This window comes from Ceratotherium simum, chromosome 4 (assembly GCF_057802395.1).
Source record: "Ceratotherium simum simum isolate JZ-2026a chromosome 4, ASM5780239v1, whole genome shotgun sequence".
Classification (NCBI taxonomy): domain Eukaryota; kingdom Metazoa; phylum Chordata; class Mammalia; order Perissodactyla; family Rhinocerotidae; genus Ceratotherium; species Ceratotherium simum.
The window spans coordinates 62,298,235-62,316,878 of record NC_141903.1 but is presented as its reverse complement, the minus strand read 5'-3'; the positions used below and the strand labels follow the sequence as shown (position 1 = coordinate 62,316,878).

Sequence of the window (18,644 nt, the reverse complement as noted above, 5' to 3'; positions counted from 1 at the left end):
GGCGTCATTATTATCTGAGATGGAGGAAAATGTAGGAGGAGCAGATATGGAGGTGAAGATTAGGAGTTATGTTTTAAGATTCTTATTAGACATCTAAGTGGCAATGTCAAGTTTGCCCTTGGATCTCTAGTTCTAGAGTTTCTGGGAGAGTTTCTGGGGTAGAACTATGAATCTGGATGTTAGTTGGTATTTAAAGCCATGATATTTGATGACATTACTGAAGGTGTTAATTAAGATAGAAAAGAGTAGAGTCCTAAGACTGAGCCCAACATTAAGAAGTCAGGTAAGTGAGGAGGAAATTGTAAAGAAGACCAAGATAAAAGAAAAGCCAAAAGAATGGATTTTTCTGGAAGCCAAATTGGGTGAAAGGATTTCAAGGAAGAATAAGTAATCAAGTGATTAGTAGTTGAGTACTGCTGAGACAGAAGATGAAGACTGAGATTTGGATTTAGCAAAATGTAGGTTATTGGTGACTTTGACAAGAACAGTTTCAGTGGAGCAATAGAGGGAAAAGTCTAAATGGGATGGATTTAAGAAAGAATGAGAGGAAAGAAACTGGAGATAACTAGTATAGACAAATCTTTTCAGGAGTTTTGCAGAAAAGAGAAGGAGAGAGAGAGGGAGTAGCTAAAAGAAGTAGAGTCAATCCTCGCTTGACTCTTTTTTTAAGATTAGGAGTTATTACAGCTTGTTTTGTTGACAAAAATGCTCCTGTAGAAAAGGAAAAGCTAATGAGGCAGCAGAATGAAGGAAGAATTGCTGGATCAGTGTCCTTGAGTAGGTGAGAGAGAATGGATCTTGTACCCAAATGAATGGATTGCTCTTAGCTGGAAGCAAGGGTAGTTTATTCACAGTAATAGTGTAAGAGAGAAGGCTGAACATACACCTTTAACAGATAAGAAGTTAGATATGCTGGTGAGAGCTTGTGGAAGTTCTCTTGAGATTGCTTTTTTTTCTTAATGGGGTTCATGGGCTCCCTCTTCGTACTTGTATGCTTCCAAATTCAAAATCAGTTACTGGTATAAACCAGTAAGTATACAGTGAGAAGTTTCTCTCCTTCTAAATGTAGTCTATGCATATCCTGTAGCTTTTAAGCCACTTCATTAAGGGTATTCGTCAACTAATAACCTTGCATATTATAGTACATTATTAGGAGTTTAAGATCAGTAACTAGTTGGGTTATCCATGCTAAATAAAGGATGATCTCTACCTTCCCTCTTCTACAATCAGTTATATCCTCACATTTTGATGACTTTATTTTAAAGTGAGCCTCCATTTTAATTTTCTTTCAAGCATCTTTCAGGAAGAGACTATAGCTTATGTGTCCCTAATAGAACCTAGGACACCATGGAATCTGGATAAAGATTTAAAGGATGAATGCCCTTACTTTGCTGTAAATGTTGTTCTTCCACACACTTGACTCATCTTGTAAAGTATAATGATAGTTTTTTGTTTTTTTTTTCATATTCTGGCTGTCTTTATCTATTAATAGTACTTATAGTGGAAACATACCTGCTTTGAAATATACGTATTAAAACCGTTTTCCTTTCTATCCTGAGAAGTCAGTATTTCAATATTTAAAGAACAAATCATTGAAACTTTTCATCTCTAGGCTAAATAAATCCAATTTTTAGATTTAGTGAATATTCAGATACTTCTGAAATTTGATCAGATTTTCACTGCTTTCCATTTTTAATTTTGACATCATTTCAGACGTACAGAAATTTTGAAAGAATAATACAATGAATTCTCATATACCCTTCACCCATATTCCCCAAATATTAATATTTAACCACATTTGCTTTATCCTTTTCTCTTTCTGTACATGAGAGACAGAAACTCAAACTGACTCCTCTGTCCTTTTGACATGTTCCTGTCATTCATTTAGCACTTATTTTCCTGCTCTAGGTCCTGCTCCATTTCTTTAAGGAGCTGTAGTTCCTTTTAGTGGAAAATAGTATTTAGAAACCAATATTTGGGCACTGGATGTGCTCATTGCTACTGAAGTGTCTTTGTTCTAGGTCCTTTCAATGGACAGAGATAGGAAATAAGCAAATGTATACACACGTGTGTGCGCGCACACACACACACACACACTTAAATACATCTGTGCCTACTTCTGTATCTATATCTATCTGTCTACCTATATTAAATCTGAAGAGTTCACCTTGATACTTCGAATTCTAGTCTATCACCATAGAGTTCTTCAATCTTTTCCTATTTACATATTTGTAACTTCTTTATCTGGCAGTGAGAAACCTGGCTTCTGTTATTCACAATCTATTTACTTATTTGCTTAAAATATCAGAAAATAACATCAGAATTGCTAACTCATGCCTTGAAAAAAGAAACTTACTAACTACAGTTCAGTATTTGTTTAGAGGTCTTTTTATCTTTAGTCTTCCATTGTAGTCAAATATTGTTTTCCAAAGTTACTTAGATCAGTTTTTTCTTCCCCACTCATTTTAGTGTGGTTATGTTACTCACTGGAAATACAGTTTGGTTCATTTGTTTCTGTTGTATCCCATTTTAAGTTGTTTTTAATTCTCTTATCCTTGTTGATTTTGTTTATTTATCTCATTAATGGTTAAATGTCAATGGTTCCAAAAGTCAGAACTGCACAAAACCATATACTTAACAGAACTATATCCTCTTTAATTATTTCTCTTTCTTTCTTACACAAAAACTACCATACTATGATATTCTTTTTCACTTTGCTTTTCTACTTGACATTGTATCCTGAAAATCACAATATTTTAGTTTGTAGATTTCTTTTTCATTCTTTTAACTGCTGCATAGCACTTGATTATAAGTTTATTCAAGCACTTCCCTATGTAGGCACATGTAGTTTATTTCTGATTTTTCCAATTATATACACTACTGCCATGAATAACCTTGTGCACATGAGGTTTTTTTTTTTAATCATTAGAGGAATATCTTGAGCATAAATTCCTAGAAGTGCGATTGCAGGGTTAAAAGGTAACTGTATGTGTAGTTTTGTTAGGTATTGCCAAGTTTCCTTCTATAAGGATTCTACCAATTTGTATTCCCAGCAGAAACGTATGAGTATCTGTTTCTCCACACCTTTGCCAAAACAGAATACTTGTCAATTTGGTAGGTGAGAAATAGCATCTCGTAATTTTAATTTGCATTTCTTTTATTATGAGTGAGGGAGTGAGGTTGACCATCTTTTTATATGTTTAAAGGCCTTTATGAAGTATTTATTTTTTTGTGAATTGTCTTTTGCCCATATTTTCTTTGAGTTTTTGATCTTTTTTCTCTCAAAATTTTAAGAAGTTTTTAATATATTCTAGTGAATAGCCTTTAAACTGTTATACATGGTGCAGATATTTTTAACTAGTTTGTTGGTTGTCAGTTGACTTTGTTTACGCTGGTTTTTTTTTTTTTTTTCTTTCACAATGATGATACTCTATACTGATATTGGTGTGAGAAATAAACTTTCCTTTCTCTCTGTCCCAGGAGTCTTGTGTCTTCTGTCTGCATTCATGAAATTGAGGCAGGCTAATTTGTTAGCTTATAAGTAGGGTAAAATCTCATACCCTTCGTGTTCTTGACGAAGATTTATGTGTCCTTTTATTTATTTATTTTTATTTTCTGCAGGATTTTAAGTTTTCCTCTCTCCTTTCCCAGTTTCCAAAGTTCCTTTGTTTTAACCATTTCACCCTCTGAAGTGTTACCTTTCTAAAACTGCTTCCCTAGCCTTTCACATGTACTCTCAAGTCCCTTTCTTGTAGTCAGTTCTGTGATCTACCATTACACATTTTCAGTATTTTCACGTGTAGAGTGGCCCTTCTTTTTCTGATGGTAGTTTTAGATCAGTCTTAAGTGTACTGCTAGCTTTTCTCTTCTCTCTTTAGTGTATTTTTCTGTTTTTCAGAACAGCTCTTGGTGTCCATGAAGGCTTTAGTGGGAGATTGAGAGATCATTTGCAAAGATTTGGTGTTTATTTTTCTACTCAAGGACAGTTTAAAATTTGGGCATTCTCTCCCTGTTATGCTGAGGGTGTGGGTTTTATTTGTTTTTCTTTTTGTTCTTTATTATATTTTTAGATGATATGTGGGAGATTCAGAATTGTGCTGGCCCATCCCAGCTACCCAGAATCTCCCCATTCCCAGCTTTGTTATGCTATAGAATATAGATTTGAACATGGTATATTATTCAATGTATAGACTATTACAAGACTGTGGGTCAATTGAATCTAGCAATCACTATATGCAAGAAAGTGATATTGCATAGAGTTAGAGAGCTTGCTCTTTAGAGGTATTTTATGTTGGGACTGGCCTGGTGGCATAGCGGTTAAGTGTGTGCGCTCTGCTGCAGTGGCCTGGGGTTCAGATCCTGGGCGTACACTGACGCACCGCTTGTCAAGCCATGCTGTGGCGGCATCCCGTATAAAGTGAAGGAAGATGGGTATGGGTATGGATGTTAGCCCAGGGCCAGTCTTCCTCAGTAAAAAAAAAAAAAAAAAAGGAAAGAGGATTGGCAGATGTTAGCTCAGGGCTGATCTTCCTCACACAAAAAAAAAAACCATAATGCATGTTCAATAAATATTTCTTGATTGATATATTAAATTTTCTTATACCAGGAAATTTATTAAAAGTAGCATGGTGTGGATGCACTTATTGTATTGTTTAATGCTTTAATGCTTTTTTAATGCTTTAATGCATATAACCAAAAAAGTGTTTTTCAGCTCTCCAAATTCTGTGTCTTCTTTAGCCTTTGCTATTAACTGTGCATTTTGATGATCTTCTGCCATTTGATTTCCATCACAACCCAGTGAATTGAGAAAGGTAGATAATTTAACTCCTGGGACTAAAAATTAGAAGCTAAACTTTAGATTAAATGACTTGCTTGGGTTGCACAACTAATCAAAAAAGCTGAGATGAAAACTGACTTCTTAACTTTGTTGTTGTTAGAACAGCACTGAGTAAAATAGGTAGCTCATTCATTGTTCCCACATATTAAACTTGAATTTTAACTTCCATGTGAAAAAACTTATGTGGACATTTGGCCCAGGTAACTTGTAAATTAAGATGAATTCCCATTCATTTTCTTCTTACCCAGAGGAATAAGTAAAAATTGTATAGTTGAGGAGGAATATTTTGAAAGAAAGGAAAAAGGTAAGATGCTAGAATGTTTGCATATCTGAATCAAAGCAGAGTATACTTGCAGGCACTTTACTTTTGGAAAATAATCACTTCTTATTTAGTATCAGGAGACTTTCCACCATAATATTTAACAAATGGTAAACACTTCAGAAGTTTATAATAAAAAATACTTGACTTTCTAGATTAGCTTAATGAATAGTCTAGCCTGTCTCTTGTAAATGTCAAAGTTACATAATTGAGTTTTGCTAGCTTCATAATATTGTTTATGGAGTGACATGTTGTATACACACTCTGTTATTACAAACATTAAACAGATTTGTCAACAAGTGGTGGCAAAAGAATTATAATTCACTCTCTTTGTGAATTTTATTATGTGGAGGAGGAAAAATTGGATGTTTTCCTCCCTGTTAATTGACACGTAGAACAACTCCCTGCCCTGCTTCAATGCCTCTCATCATTTAAAAAAAAAAGCATCCAGCAACAGAGGTATAATTCAGTGTCTGTCACTAGAATTTATTCTTTCTGTATACTTCACATTAATTTTAAGCCCAAATGTAGTTATTAAAAGTTAAGAAAGTATAATAGTGATCTGAGATATTCTGAACCAAAAAGCTATGTGGCAAGAATCACATTAGGTAGTTTTTTTGCAATATATTTTGTTAAGTGAATGGAATTTAAAAAATTTTATTTGTGACTTTGGTTTTCACACAGTAGTACTATTTCTTGAATTTCCTTATATAGTCTCTATGGAACCCTAAATATTTATTTTAAAACAAATCAGGAAAAGTACAATGGAATCCCTTTTCAAATCATGGCAAGTGGGCATGTTTTTGAAACTTTTTGTTCATACCTTCAAGGGAGGGAGTGGGGGAGGGAGATATAAATAGATAAATTGATCAATGGATTGATTGTGTGCATGCACGAGTACACCTTATAACCAAATGTACAAGTGTATGTGAGCTATAGAGTACAAAAAACAAACAAACCAAAAAGCCCTACTAAAACATACCCCTAAATTCAATTTTATACCCAAAGCAGTTTTTAAAGAATTTATTATTATTATTATTATTTTAATGTAATGGGTTCTGCCTTGGATGTTTTCCAAGGCATTTAAATTTTTCTATATTGTGTTAATGACCACTGATAAACTGTTGATAATTAGATTTTGGCTATAATAGTCTTCTTCAGGTTGTTTGTCATTCACTATATCTGGTAAAGAAAAAAAAGTATCTGGGAAATTCTTAACTTTCTAATGTTATTTTGGATTATAAAATCTTAGTGAGCTGAGTGTTGCATATTTGATGAATCATTCTGCACCAGCTAGAAAGACAGATGGGTAGCATACAGTTTAAAAATCTGTGCAAACAGGAGGACAGATGGGTGGTTTAAATGTCTCCATGAAATGTTTGTATGGAGAACTCCTGAAGTTATATTAAAAAAATCCAAGTAATTAATTGAGAAAAATAGAGTTCATATAAAAAGTATTCATATAGAAATATTTTGTAAAAAGTGACATAAAATATGGAATTCATTGAATTCACTAATTCTACTTTTTGAACTTACAGTAAAAATGAATGATTAGAACACAGTACTTAAATACTGTTGCCTGTTAAATGCTTGCTTTATTCTCTTATTGTGAACATGTGAACTCTGGAAAACTTTATTACTTACGATTAATTTATCTGCATAATTGTACATGACCTTTTGAATGTCTGTTGTTAGAATTTGTTGAATTTCAAGTGACAGAAACTTAAACTAGCTTAAAATGGTGAATCAAAACAACAACAAAAAACAACCCCAAAGCAAAGGAACTTAGAAGGGGCTGCTCTGGCAACTTCTGCAGCAGATATTCATGGACTTGTGCTCTCATTCAGGCATTAATGTGCTTTAGCTCCCAGCCAAAGATTGGTTCCTGTTTGGTTGGGTGTGTGTTTTGGATCTTGAGTGTCAGCTTCATGTAGGAGTCTTCTTCTGACTTGTATGGGAGGGGAGAAAAAGGGGTTGTCATTTTAGGGGGAGGCTGTGGGGCTGGCCATAGATATATCAATTGCATTGACTCTTGGGGATTTTTTTTGAAATATATTTCTGTAAGAAGGATGCTAAGTAGCAATGTTTATGGGTAAATAGATATAGTATTCTATGACAAGACTTATAGTAACTGAACACATAGGAGAATGTGTTTCTGAGAATGTTAAAAATCATTTGTGATCAGTATTATTGAAGTGATTTATTAATTAAGTTAAAAAAATTATCCCTAGTGCCATACAGAGTGAGTTAAAACTTCTCTAGGGATTTATATTAACTTAGGCAAAAAATTTATTGGTTTCTGAATGAATACCATAAAAAATCCAAAATTCAAATGTAGTAGAATTTTAAAAAAAATCACAGGGCTTCCTTCATAGTAAGAGGAATGATTATTTCATGAATTTCTTATTTCTAGTTATATATTTTAAAATTCGTATGATTATTTACTGGTTCATGACATAAAATATACTATCTTGTGGGTTGTAGTCAAAAAGTGAGAAAACCCACTTCTTTAGTGGCTAATACTATTTTTTTCTGTTTTCTTCAGAGCAGAACTGAATTGATATATTTGCTCCTATCCTCCCACTCTAGTGTTAGAATCTCTTTCCACTTAGCAGTGAGATGGGTTAGGAAAGATACTCTGGTGATTGAATTATTTTCTCAACGAGAAGTTCTTCATGTTATAAAGTGAAATAGGCTATTTAAGGCAACATTTTGCAAATAACTTGGACAGTTACTAATATCCCCATGTGCAGAAACCAGCTAATGGACTATGGCTAGAGAATTATGCTCTGTAAAATAATTATGTGCAGCTCCCTAGGAGAAGTCAGTGGTGGTTCTAGTACTTGGAAACACTAGAGTTTGTTGGTAGTCAAGACATACCAGTCAGCTGGAAAGGTTTGTTTCCTTTTCCATCAGCTGGATATGGGTCCTGTGCCTCAGAATTAGAGGAGTGATGAGAAAGGCAAGGGAATTGTCCTTCTCATTCGGTTGCTCTACCTGGACATGGTCTGGGGAGTCTGAGGTCTCTTCTCTCTGCAAAATCCCTGACTTTTTCTCTTCTTTTGGCCCTGGACTAGAGACATTCTCCAATAGAGAATGTTTTTCTGACTCCTGTCGATAGGGAATACTCAGATGAGTGCTGAGCCTAAACAGAGTGGTAGCAGAGGAGAGCCTCTGTGGTCAAAAATTCTCAACATAAGATTTATTTCTGGGAGAAGATTCTTTTGCAGGACTGTCCTTGGAAAGAGGGCAAAAATTAATAAATATTTTGAAAAGTTTATTTTCTAAGTCAAAATAATTAACAAGAAATATCTGTTCAGTTTGCATCAAAAATTGAAGATCTGCTTTAAATTTTCATTTATTTATATAGTCATTCATTTATATTGTCAATCGGTAAATATTTTCTGAATGATTTTAGTGAAGGAACCACAAAAAGTTTTAGTTCATAATATTATCATTATCTCCTAGACTTCTCCCACATCAGATAGTGTAAATTTCTCTGCTTGATTTCCAGGTTATTCACAACCTAAAATTGCCCTGCCTATGCAGACATATTTCCTTCACTTCTTCAAAACTTGCTCTCTTGGAGCTTATTTCTTTGCTTGCCTGTGTAACATTGCTTATTCTCTCCGTGTTTTCACTCAGTATTCCAAATCACTAGACCACAGGCTCTATGTCAAGGACTGTGTTTTACCAGAAACTGAATTCTCAACGTTTAGCACAGTTCCTGGTGGTGATCAGTTAACAATATTCACTGAAAGACAGGAAAGAAAAAAGGGAGAAAAAGAAGGTGAGAGGGAGGAATTATTGTCTATTCTGTCTTTCTTATACCGTTCCGGACTTGCCTCATCTTTTAAGATCTGTTTTCTTCGCAGTCTCCTCTGACTTCCCTTGCCTTGATTGATATCTTAAACATGGACCTCAAAATTTAACACTATTTACAAACTTTCTTGTTTTCTTGGTTATACAGTTCATGTGCATTGTTGTTCCAATTTGGTGTAAGCTCCTTGAAGATGAGAAGGATTGTATATCTGTACAGTTTTACAAAAAATTGTACATTAGCTTTCACTCACCAAACTTTTACTGCAATGCATGCTTCCATCAGTGCAGCCTCTGTACAAAGTACTAGCAAATAAATAGTACTTTGCATAGAGCTGAGCACATAGTATATGTTCAGTAAACTTTTGATTATTCATAAAATATGTGCGATAGCATAAAATAGTGGTAACCCAGTTTGCACACAATGAAGATAAAACTTTTTTTTATTTTCTCTATGCTAACTTTCTTCAACAATTTCTTAAGGGAAAGAAACTGAAAAGGCCAAGGAACGTTACGACAAAGCCACAATGAAACTTCATATGTTACATAATCAGTATGTATTGGCATTGAAAGGGGCACAGCTTCATCAGAATCAATATTATGACACCACACTTCCTCTGCTTCTGGACTCCTTACAAAAGATGCAAGAAGAAATGATAAAAGCACTGTAAGATACATTTCCTATTTGACATAAAATGATTTTAACATTATTTTCTTCCCTAGTTAAGCTTTTGTATAAACGTTGTCTGTTTTGTAATCTTCCTTATTGACCCAGCCCAATGGATGTTTCAAACCTGTTTTACTTTAGTCCTTGAGTTTTACTTCTGAGATTCCTTCAGTTTCTGCTCATGTCCTTTACTTTCTAGCTAGCATCAAGAGTTGTCCTTCTGTTTGTATGTTTTTGTTTTGCTCCAGTTAGCTGGAAATTTAAATGAAAAAAAAATTCATTAGTTGATAAGTGTTAAGAAGTGGATATCTGTCTCCAGATGGTTGGGTGTTTGTCTTGAGCAACTGAGAAGCTCAGTTGAAGGAAGGGAAAGAATTTTTTGAAGGTTTGTTTGCCATCTTCTTATTGGATGAGATCAAAATCAACAAATGTTTATTGAAGTTCTACTATATGTAAAGCACACTGCCTGGTTCTTGGGGATATAGAGATGAGTAAGCCACAATTTTTACCTTCAAGGCGCTAGCAATATACTCTGGTTGTTAAGTCCAACACATACACGTTTTCTGTACATCTTGATCCAAGACAACAGAAAAAGATAAGCCACCCTTTGGTAGACTTCATTTCCCTTATTAGCTGGTTTAGATCATCCCCCGTTTTCCCAATAAGAAGATAAATAAAATGTTTTAGTCAACTTCAATATGTAAACTTTCAGAGTTTTGATAAAATAGTGAAATATCTACTTAAAGTATTTAATTCATAAATTTGGTTGTGTCTATTTTAAATTACATATTGTTGATTCAGAAATCTTTCCTTTCCTACTCTCCTTTCATGAATCATTATTTTTTCATGAATTTTCAATAACGGTATCTTCGTTGTCACCAGAACATCTTTTTGATACACATAATAGTTTCCCACAGCGTATTATCTTTACTTTCTAATAAATTATTTTAGATCTAGCATTTAAAAAATCCAAGCATGGTGATATCACTTAAATTGAGTCCCATGTCATATGTACTCATTCATATAACATTAGGTGACTTCTTCCTTTTGTTCTACCATTTATCTTAAAGGTGAATATTAATGATTTCCACATCATAACCATGTACTGTATTGCTTTATAAGAGTTATCTAGATAGGCTCATTTACATTAGTATCATTCAGTACTTTCAGTTATGAGGTCATAACCCCAGTGATATTTACTATATCTCTATTAAATTTCTCTGCCTCCTCTTCTTTAAATTGTGTCTGTCAAGTGATTTCTGTAATCATTCCAAACTAGCCTTGCTTGAAGCAGTTTAAATCTAATTTTTTTTTACCCAAACGGTATATTGCTATTTAAAATAAAGTAATTGAGAGAATACTTCATAATAAGAGAAATTTTGTAAAGATTACTTTTTTTTTTGGTGAGGAAGATTAGCCCAGAGCTAACATCTGTTGCCAATCTTCCTCTTTTTTGCTGAGGAAGATTGGCCCTGGGCTAACATCCATGCCCGTCTTCCTCTACTTTATACGTGGGATGCCTGTCACAGCATGGCTTGATAAGTGATGTGTAGGTCTGCACCTGGGATCCAAACCTGCGAACCCTGGGCCACTGAAGCAGAGTGCGCAAACTTGATCACTATGCCACCGGGCTGGCCCCAAGATTACTTTTTTATGAGTGATGATTTTGGAAAAGAAAAGCAGACAATGCTTTATATTTATTTGGGCACATGCAGGATAAGCTTGTCTGTCTACACTTGTTGAGGCGACTAATGACCAATGGTGTATTTTTACAGCATAGCATTCTTAAGTTGGCGATAGGGTCTTTGCAACAGAAGAGTTTTCCCTTTTGCATTCATTAACTAAGGCTAATCAATTTTATGACTTTTTTTTTTTACTACTGACTGGAGGTCAGGAGGAGAGATCTAGATGTCATTGAAGGTACAGACCCCAGTTGAACTCTCTAATTAAGTATACAGAAGAGAGCAGAGGCCCAGGAGCAAGAGAAGGCCCAAGAGGTAGGGCATGTGAGGACGTGGCACACACTGGAAAGAAACATTAAGGAGACAGGAGTTGATCCAAAGTTCCAGGTTATGGAATCCAATATTTCTATGATAATGTTTAGAAATAGAAAGTGATCGACAGTGACTTTCCATTTTGAACATGTCAAATACATGTTGGAAAAGGTAATGTCTTATTCTAGATAAATTACAATTATTATATTATATCAAATGTAAGTTATTAACCTGTACTTTTGTATAATCCCTTAACTTTACTATCCAGGTGTATGAAATAAGGTGATGCATAAAACCACCATCTGTAAATATTGATATTACATGTCTTATGTTTATTGTTCTGAATCCTTTTTGGGCCTGTGTTTCCCTTGATAAACTTTAAAATGTAAAATTTTATTTTTGTTTTCAGAAAAAGTATATTTGATGAATACAGCCAGATAACCAGTCTTGTTACAGAGGAAATAGTGAATGTCCATAAAGAGATTCAGATGTCGGTTGAACAGATAGACCCTAGCACAGAATACAATAATTTTATAGATGTTCACAGGTATGTGTGATATTTTCATTCTTCTTTCAGTATTTATGACAGCATTATTTTTTTCTTCTACCATATAATATTTAACCAAATTAAAATAAGAAATAGTGAAGAGCTTATTAGGACATCAGATATTTCAGATTAATTTGTCTTTTTTTTTGCTGAGGAAGAGTCACCCTGAGCTAACATCCATTGCCAGTTCTCCTCTTTTTTTTCTCTTTTCCTTGGTGAAGATTAGCTCTGAGCTAACGTCTGTGCCAGTCTTCTTCTGTTCTTTTGTATGTGGGTCACTGCCACAGCATGGCTGGTGAGTGGAGTAGTTCTGTGCCTGGGATCCGAACCTGTGCAACTGGGCTGCCAAAGCAGAGCACGTGGAACTTTTATCCACTCGGCCATGGGGCCAGGCCCGATTAATATGTCTTTTTATTTTCAAAATCTTTTCTCAGTGATGATAACTATTTAATTTATACAATGATCTTTAAAAATTTGTCAGTTGTTACTATATCATTGCCTAAACCCATATTTAATTCATAAACTTATATTTTCTTTTTAACATTTATATAATAATAATATTATGACTCTATATGTGTATTAAACTTTATGATGCACCAATTACTTTTCCATGCATGCATCATCTTATTTTATACTCATTACCATTGTGATAGGAATAAAACAGGTTAATATTTGCATTCTACAAATGAGGAAACTAAGGTTGAAATTACATGACTAGAGCTTTGGTGCTGGTGGTTTAATTTGATTTATTCTATTTCTGTTTACTTTGTTGACATAACTTTGGATAAGAACAAATATTCTGCCTTTGGTGTGTAGTAAGATATATTATGATAGTATATTTATATTGATCAAAATTATTTGGCATGCTTTACTAGAACAACGGCTGCTAAAGAGCAAGAAATTGAGTTTGATACTTCCTTACTAGAAGAAAATGAAAATCTTCAGGCAAATGAGATTATGTGGAATAATTTAACAGCAGAAAGTTTACAAGTAATGTAAGTGTTTAGAAAATCTGAAAAGTTCAAATATTCGTGTTGTTATTTATAGTTGTACTTTATCAGATTTAAAATTCCAGTTTTTGTCTTTTGCAAGTAATGAATAGTAAATTAAAAACGAACTGATTGTTGTTTGGTCAGAATGAAATGTTTTGAGAAATATGTTAATTTTACTTATTATCACTAATTTTGGTAATTCTGAAAATCAAAATTCTGTGTGATATTATATTTATTTGCCCAGTTGTTGCTAGTATCTTATGTTGGAATAATGCTTTATTCTTTTCAAAACTTATTTATTTTTATCCCATTTCATCCTCAAAACTTATTGGCAGAACCATTTTGGAAGTGAGGACACTGAGTGTTAGAGATAAGAAACTCATAGATGTCAGAAGCTTTTAGTACAAAAATTTGACTTTTAATTGAGTTTTTTTCTCTTTAAGCAGGGGTGTCTTCTATTATAGGCTATTAAATCAATTCCTTCTTCACTTTGTTGTTACTGTTGCACAGAATTTTAAAGGAGTTTTGAGAAATCTTAGTGTGTTTTTTAGTCCTTTTCAAATATTCAAGGCTATTAATAGTACATTTTTAAATTTAGAAAACATAATTAAGGCATTCTATTTTTAAATATTTAACCTATCTCTTGATTTTTTTCAGGAGCAACACAAAGAAACTTATGTTTATTAATAAGCACTGTATGTACTTGTCTCTGTGTCAGAACCATAGCTAGAAATGATTATGCACTCCTTTTCTCGTCAATATTGGACATGTTATATTATCTGACCTGTTGGAACTTTACCTCAAAAGACTCAGCCAAAAGTCTCCATCCAATATAATTAGACAATATCCTTTCTGTTGTTCAGTAACATTGTAGTGTTAGAGATAATTAACCGAGTGGTAGGATCCTGGGACTAGCTCTTGGAAATGAATTTAATATCCTTAAAGTTGGCCAGATGGGATTGAGGAAACTAACAAATGCTTGTTGAATCACCTGTATAAGATGACGGCTTAATAATTATGGTGGATTGACTGTTGATGGGAGGAATGGAGGCATGGGAGTACCCTGCATTAGAGGGTTTTTCCTGGTAGCCATATTGGGATACTTGAAGCTGTTCCTCAAGTTTTGAAGTTTTTCACAGGAGTCTCGCTTTGGCTTTTTAGATAGAGTATTTTTGCAATGTCAACTATTTCTAAACCAGTGGTTCTCACCCAGTGGGGGCAATTTTTGTCCCCAGGGACTTTTGACAGTATCTGGAGACATTTTTATTTATCAGCTGGGAAGGCATGACTTGTATCTAGTGAGTAGAGGTCATGGATGCTGCTAAACATCCTATGGTGTACAGGTCAGCCTTCTACAACAAAGAATTATCTGGCGAAATGTCAATAGTGCCAAGATTGAGAAACTCTGCTCTAAACAACTGAACAATTGAATGCATGGCAAAAAATGGATGGTAGACTTTCTCAATTCTTGTGCAGTGACAAATTCTATTTCTTAATTCCTGTGCTGCTTGGTGAAGGAATATGTCATAAATTACCCCTGTTTTTTAAATCATTATATTACTCCTACCTAATTTATTCATTTATTCATCAAAATATATTTGCTGTGTATTTAAGGTTACAAGGTTAATACTTTCAAGGAGTTTATGCTAAAATTGATCAATTTATTTTAATAAACAGCAAGAAAGAATGAGTATATAGATATTAGAGTGTAATGTGGTAAAATTAAAAATAGCTACCTGTTATAAGCTTATGTAAAAAAGAGATTTTGTGACCAAAGAAGAATTTGTTTTATTGCTTTTCAGGGTATAATGAGAGCAAAACTAGTTATGCTTATCAATCATTATTTCTTAATTATGGTGATGAAGCAATGAACAAAAATGTAATAAATTAAGGATAATAAATCTTTGATAATGTGATAGAAGATTTAATTGCTTACATCTTACTGAGGCAAAACTTCAGCTACGTTTCACTGAACAGTGTTTAAATTCTGGATATAAGTTTAAGATTAGGCTTTCCTCAAGAATTTTATTCCAAGAATGAGTTATTTGCTGTTAAGATAATCTAAGGTAATTCCGTTAAAACCTAAATATATATATTTTTAACGTAATGAAGAGAAAAATCTTACTTTAATTTTATCATAATATTAGTGCTTTAAAATTAAACTAGTATCTTTTCTTTCCTAGAATTTTCTTGTTGATTGTGTTGAAATATTATGTCTAATAGAAATGAATGAAACAAATGAACACATAGTTCCTGGAAAAATATTTGCAAATGGCCAATAACCCTGTGACAATTAAGAAAATACAAATTTTTTAAAAAAAAGCTATTTCACCTACCAGATTGGCAAGGATTAAATAAAGTCTTGGCAGAAATGTAAATTATTATAAATTTTTTGGAGGATGATTTGGCAATATATATAAAAATTCAACTTGCACATACTCTTTGACTTAGAAATTCTACTTCTAGAGCTTTAGCCTACAAGTATGCAAAGATATATGTACAAGCATAACATAGTGGGTTGCCCAGGTCTGAATCCTGACAGTATGGCTTATTATCTTTGTGAAACTGAACAGGTTATTTAATCCCTTTATGCCTCATTTTCCTTACATGGAAAATGGTAATAATAATGGCACCCAACTCATAGTGTTGTTGTGAAGATTACATGCATGAATAAATGTAGAATAATGAGACTAGTCCCTGGCACATAGTAAGTTCTATGTATTGCTTTTGTTTTTTTATTGCTGCTTGGGGTGATTTTATACATTAGGCTTATATATAAGGACTCTAAGCACAATGGTTAGGTATTTCAGGGTCCTGTGGAATCTGAAAAAAATTTTTGTTGCTTCTAAAATATGAAAAGAAAACTGTTACAAGGTATAATATTATATCATCTTAGTTATTAAATTCAGTATACAAAAAAATATTTCAAACAATTTGTAGGTTAGATTTTTTCACTTTTTAATTTCTGCGTATTTGGATAGAGGTCAAGGGCTATAAAGGTCCCAGAACTGTCCCTTTGTTTTGGCAAAACACTAGAAACAGCCTAAATATTCATCAATAAGGGACTGGTTAAATGAATTATGGTATAGCCACAATTTTTCAGTATTATATATAGTTTTAAATAGGATAGGTTTATATATATGCTTGTATGGCAAGATCTCCAAACTATATGATAAAGAACAAAAACAGGTTACAGAATAATATTTATGGAATGAGTCTGTTAATAAAAAAATAGTACGTATGTGTTTGTATGTATATATAGAACATATCTTGGAATGGAGGGGAATGGATGGGATAAGTAGTGAAGCGTATTGGGGCCAATATTTATAATAATGTTAAATAAATGTGGTTTTATTTCTTATCTCTTTGCAGTTTTATTGTTAGCACGACTCTCTCCAGAACATTAGCTTTTTTCCTCTCATTGTGTCAGTTCCCTCTCCTTTCACTAAGCCTTTGTTCCTGGATCACATTGCTTTATGTAGTTTTAGAATAGAACACTCTCAAAAGCTCTATTTGAAAATGCTTATATTTTATGGCCTGTGCTTCCCTGTGTTCTACATTTTTCTTTAGCCCATCTAAGAGCTCTAATGCATTAATAAGGAATAGTATTAAGGAAACAGTTTTCTTTTTGTTTTTCATTCCTTTATGTTTGTTTAAGTGATCGGTGACCCTGTCCTATGTGAAAGGTTACATTAGTTTGGAAGTGAGAATCATTAATTTCTGACTCCTGGAGAATTTTTCTGTAAATAGGAGTCATACTGGCATTCTGCCAGACTGCTGATTTGTAGTGACTATGAAACAAAGAAAAAACTGGACTGCATTTCTCTTGGACTCTTCAGAAGTCTTGGCTAGATGTCAGATGTTGCAAATAATTAATTAACATCTTTGTTGAATGAGTGAGTGAATGAAGATGATTTTATGGAGAGATTTCAGGGAGTTTCTGAATCGTGGATCTCATCTCTAGCTTCATGTTAGGATCACTTAGGGAGCTTTAAAAAATGCTGATGCCGGGGACCCAACCCAAACCAATTAAATCAGATTTTCTGAGGGTAAGATCTTGGCATTGGAATTTTTTGTAAACTTTCCAGGTGATTTTAATGTGCAGACAGGATTGAAAATCTCTGCCATAAGCCCACAAAAGTTGTTTGTAGAAATGTGTGTGTTAGTTTCTGGGGGGAGAATCTGTGCAAATTTTCAGAGGGCTTCATGACCCAAAATAGCTAAGTAGTACTGCTCTACTTGAATATCTATCTTTCATATTTAAAGAATGTTTTTTTGTTAAACTTTTCTAGTGAACTTATATTCCTCAAATTATATAGCGTTGTTGGGGGAAAATTAGCATTTTTACAATAGTCTAACTGGAATTCCTTTTTGACTATTTGCTTTTGTTTCTGATATGCCATACTACTGGGCCAGTCTTGATTTGTAAGATGGTTGAAGTTTAAATAGATGCCCTTTCTCTAAGGTTATCTCTTTCACTCTTTGCTGGTCACAAAAAGATACCTTTAAATTTTTTTCTTTTTACTTTTTTTTTTAAGATATTTAATTGTAACATAAAAATTGTTGTTTTCATTAGCAGAAACTAATTCATAAATTTAATAATTTGTATTCTTGGTTTCTGTTTATTGTATCATGTAGAGTTTTCTCAAATAGATGTAAGAGGTTCTGAGATTATTATACAACTAGTATTTATATCCAAAACAAGATTATACAGTGTTGCTGACTGTGCTTTTTTCAGGCTTGATGGAAATCTAATGGTATAATAGTAAATGACAAAGTTACTGCATTTACCCATCCAAATATGTTCCACAAAGCATTTTATCATACTCTCATTATTTGTCTATCAAATATATTTATAAAGGTGTATACATATAGAAGAGTTAAAGTCAATTATTTGTAGGATTATTTCCTATTCATAGGAACTTTTTTTGCATGGTAGATCACGCTGTGGTAGAGGGCTATTTCTCAGCCTCTGATAATTTCTAGCACTGGATACCTGAGATTGTGCTCTTTCCACCACCCATGTATTTAGGTTGTATTATTACTTTCAGGCTTGAATCTGAGGTTGTCTCTATTATCTATAGCCTCTCTCCTTCCCCTTCAACACCCCTCCCCCATCTGCCTCTTTTTTGGATGTCTCTTTGCCAAATGCTGGAAGAGGTCCTATACTGTATTGATTTTTAATCATCTATTTATTAAGATTATATATGCAAATAGTTCCTCTCATCTAACCACTATTTAATTGAATAATTTGGGACTCAGTAATTTCAGTTCATTGAAATAACTTGAAAAAGTCAGATTTTTAAAATTTTGAACATTAGAAGAATATATTTAAGTGTCTATTGTATGGGTTTTGGCATTTTGGGTGGATGAGACATCCATTTGTTATCTTTTGCAAACTTAAAGCAGCGTAAGTGGGGTTATGAATCAGCACATCAGTTGTTTAAGTAAGGCAAATTATAGATAGCA

General features: G+C 33.4%; 1 protein-coding gene across 12 annotated transcripts in view; it reads left to right on the top strand.

Annotated features, from left to right (window-relative positions):
• FER (FER tyrosine kinase) overlaps positions 1 to 18,644 on the top strand; it is a 461,529-nt gene that overhangs the window by 107,450 nt on the left and 335,435 nt on the right. For 11 of the 12 annotated variants that reach the window (XM_087429943.1, XM_087429938.1, XM_087429940.1 and 8 more), the window contains 3 exons: positions 9,459 to 9,642; positions 12,046 to 12,183; positions 13,059 to 13,178. In XM_087429943.1, coding sequence (XP_087286069.1) covers positions 9,459 to 9,642; positions 12,046 to 12,183; positions 13,059 to 13,178 — 442 coding nt within the window. Of the gene's footprint in view, positions 1 to 4,794; positions 4,812 to 9,458; positions 9,643 to 12,045; positions 12,184 to 13,058; positions 13,179 to 18,644 lie in introns of those variants that run through there. The other variant, XM_087429948.1, reaches the window with a different exon arrangement.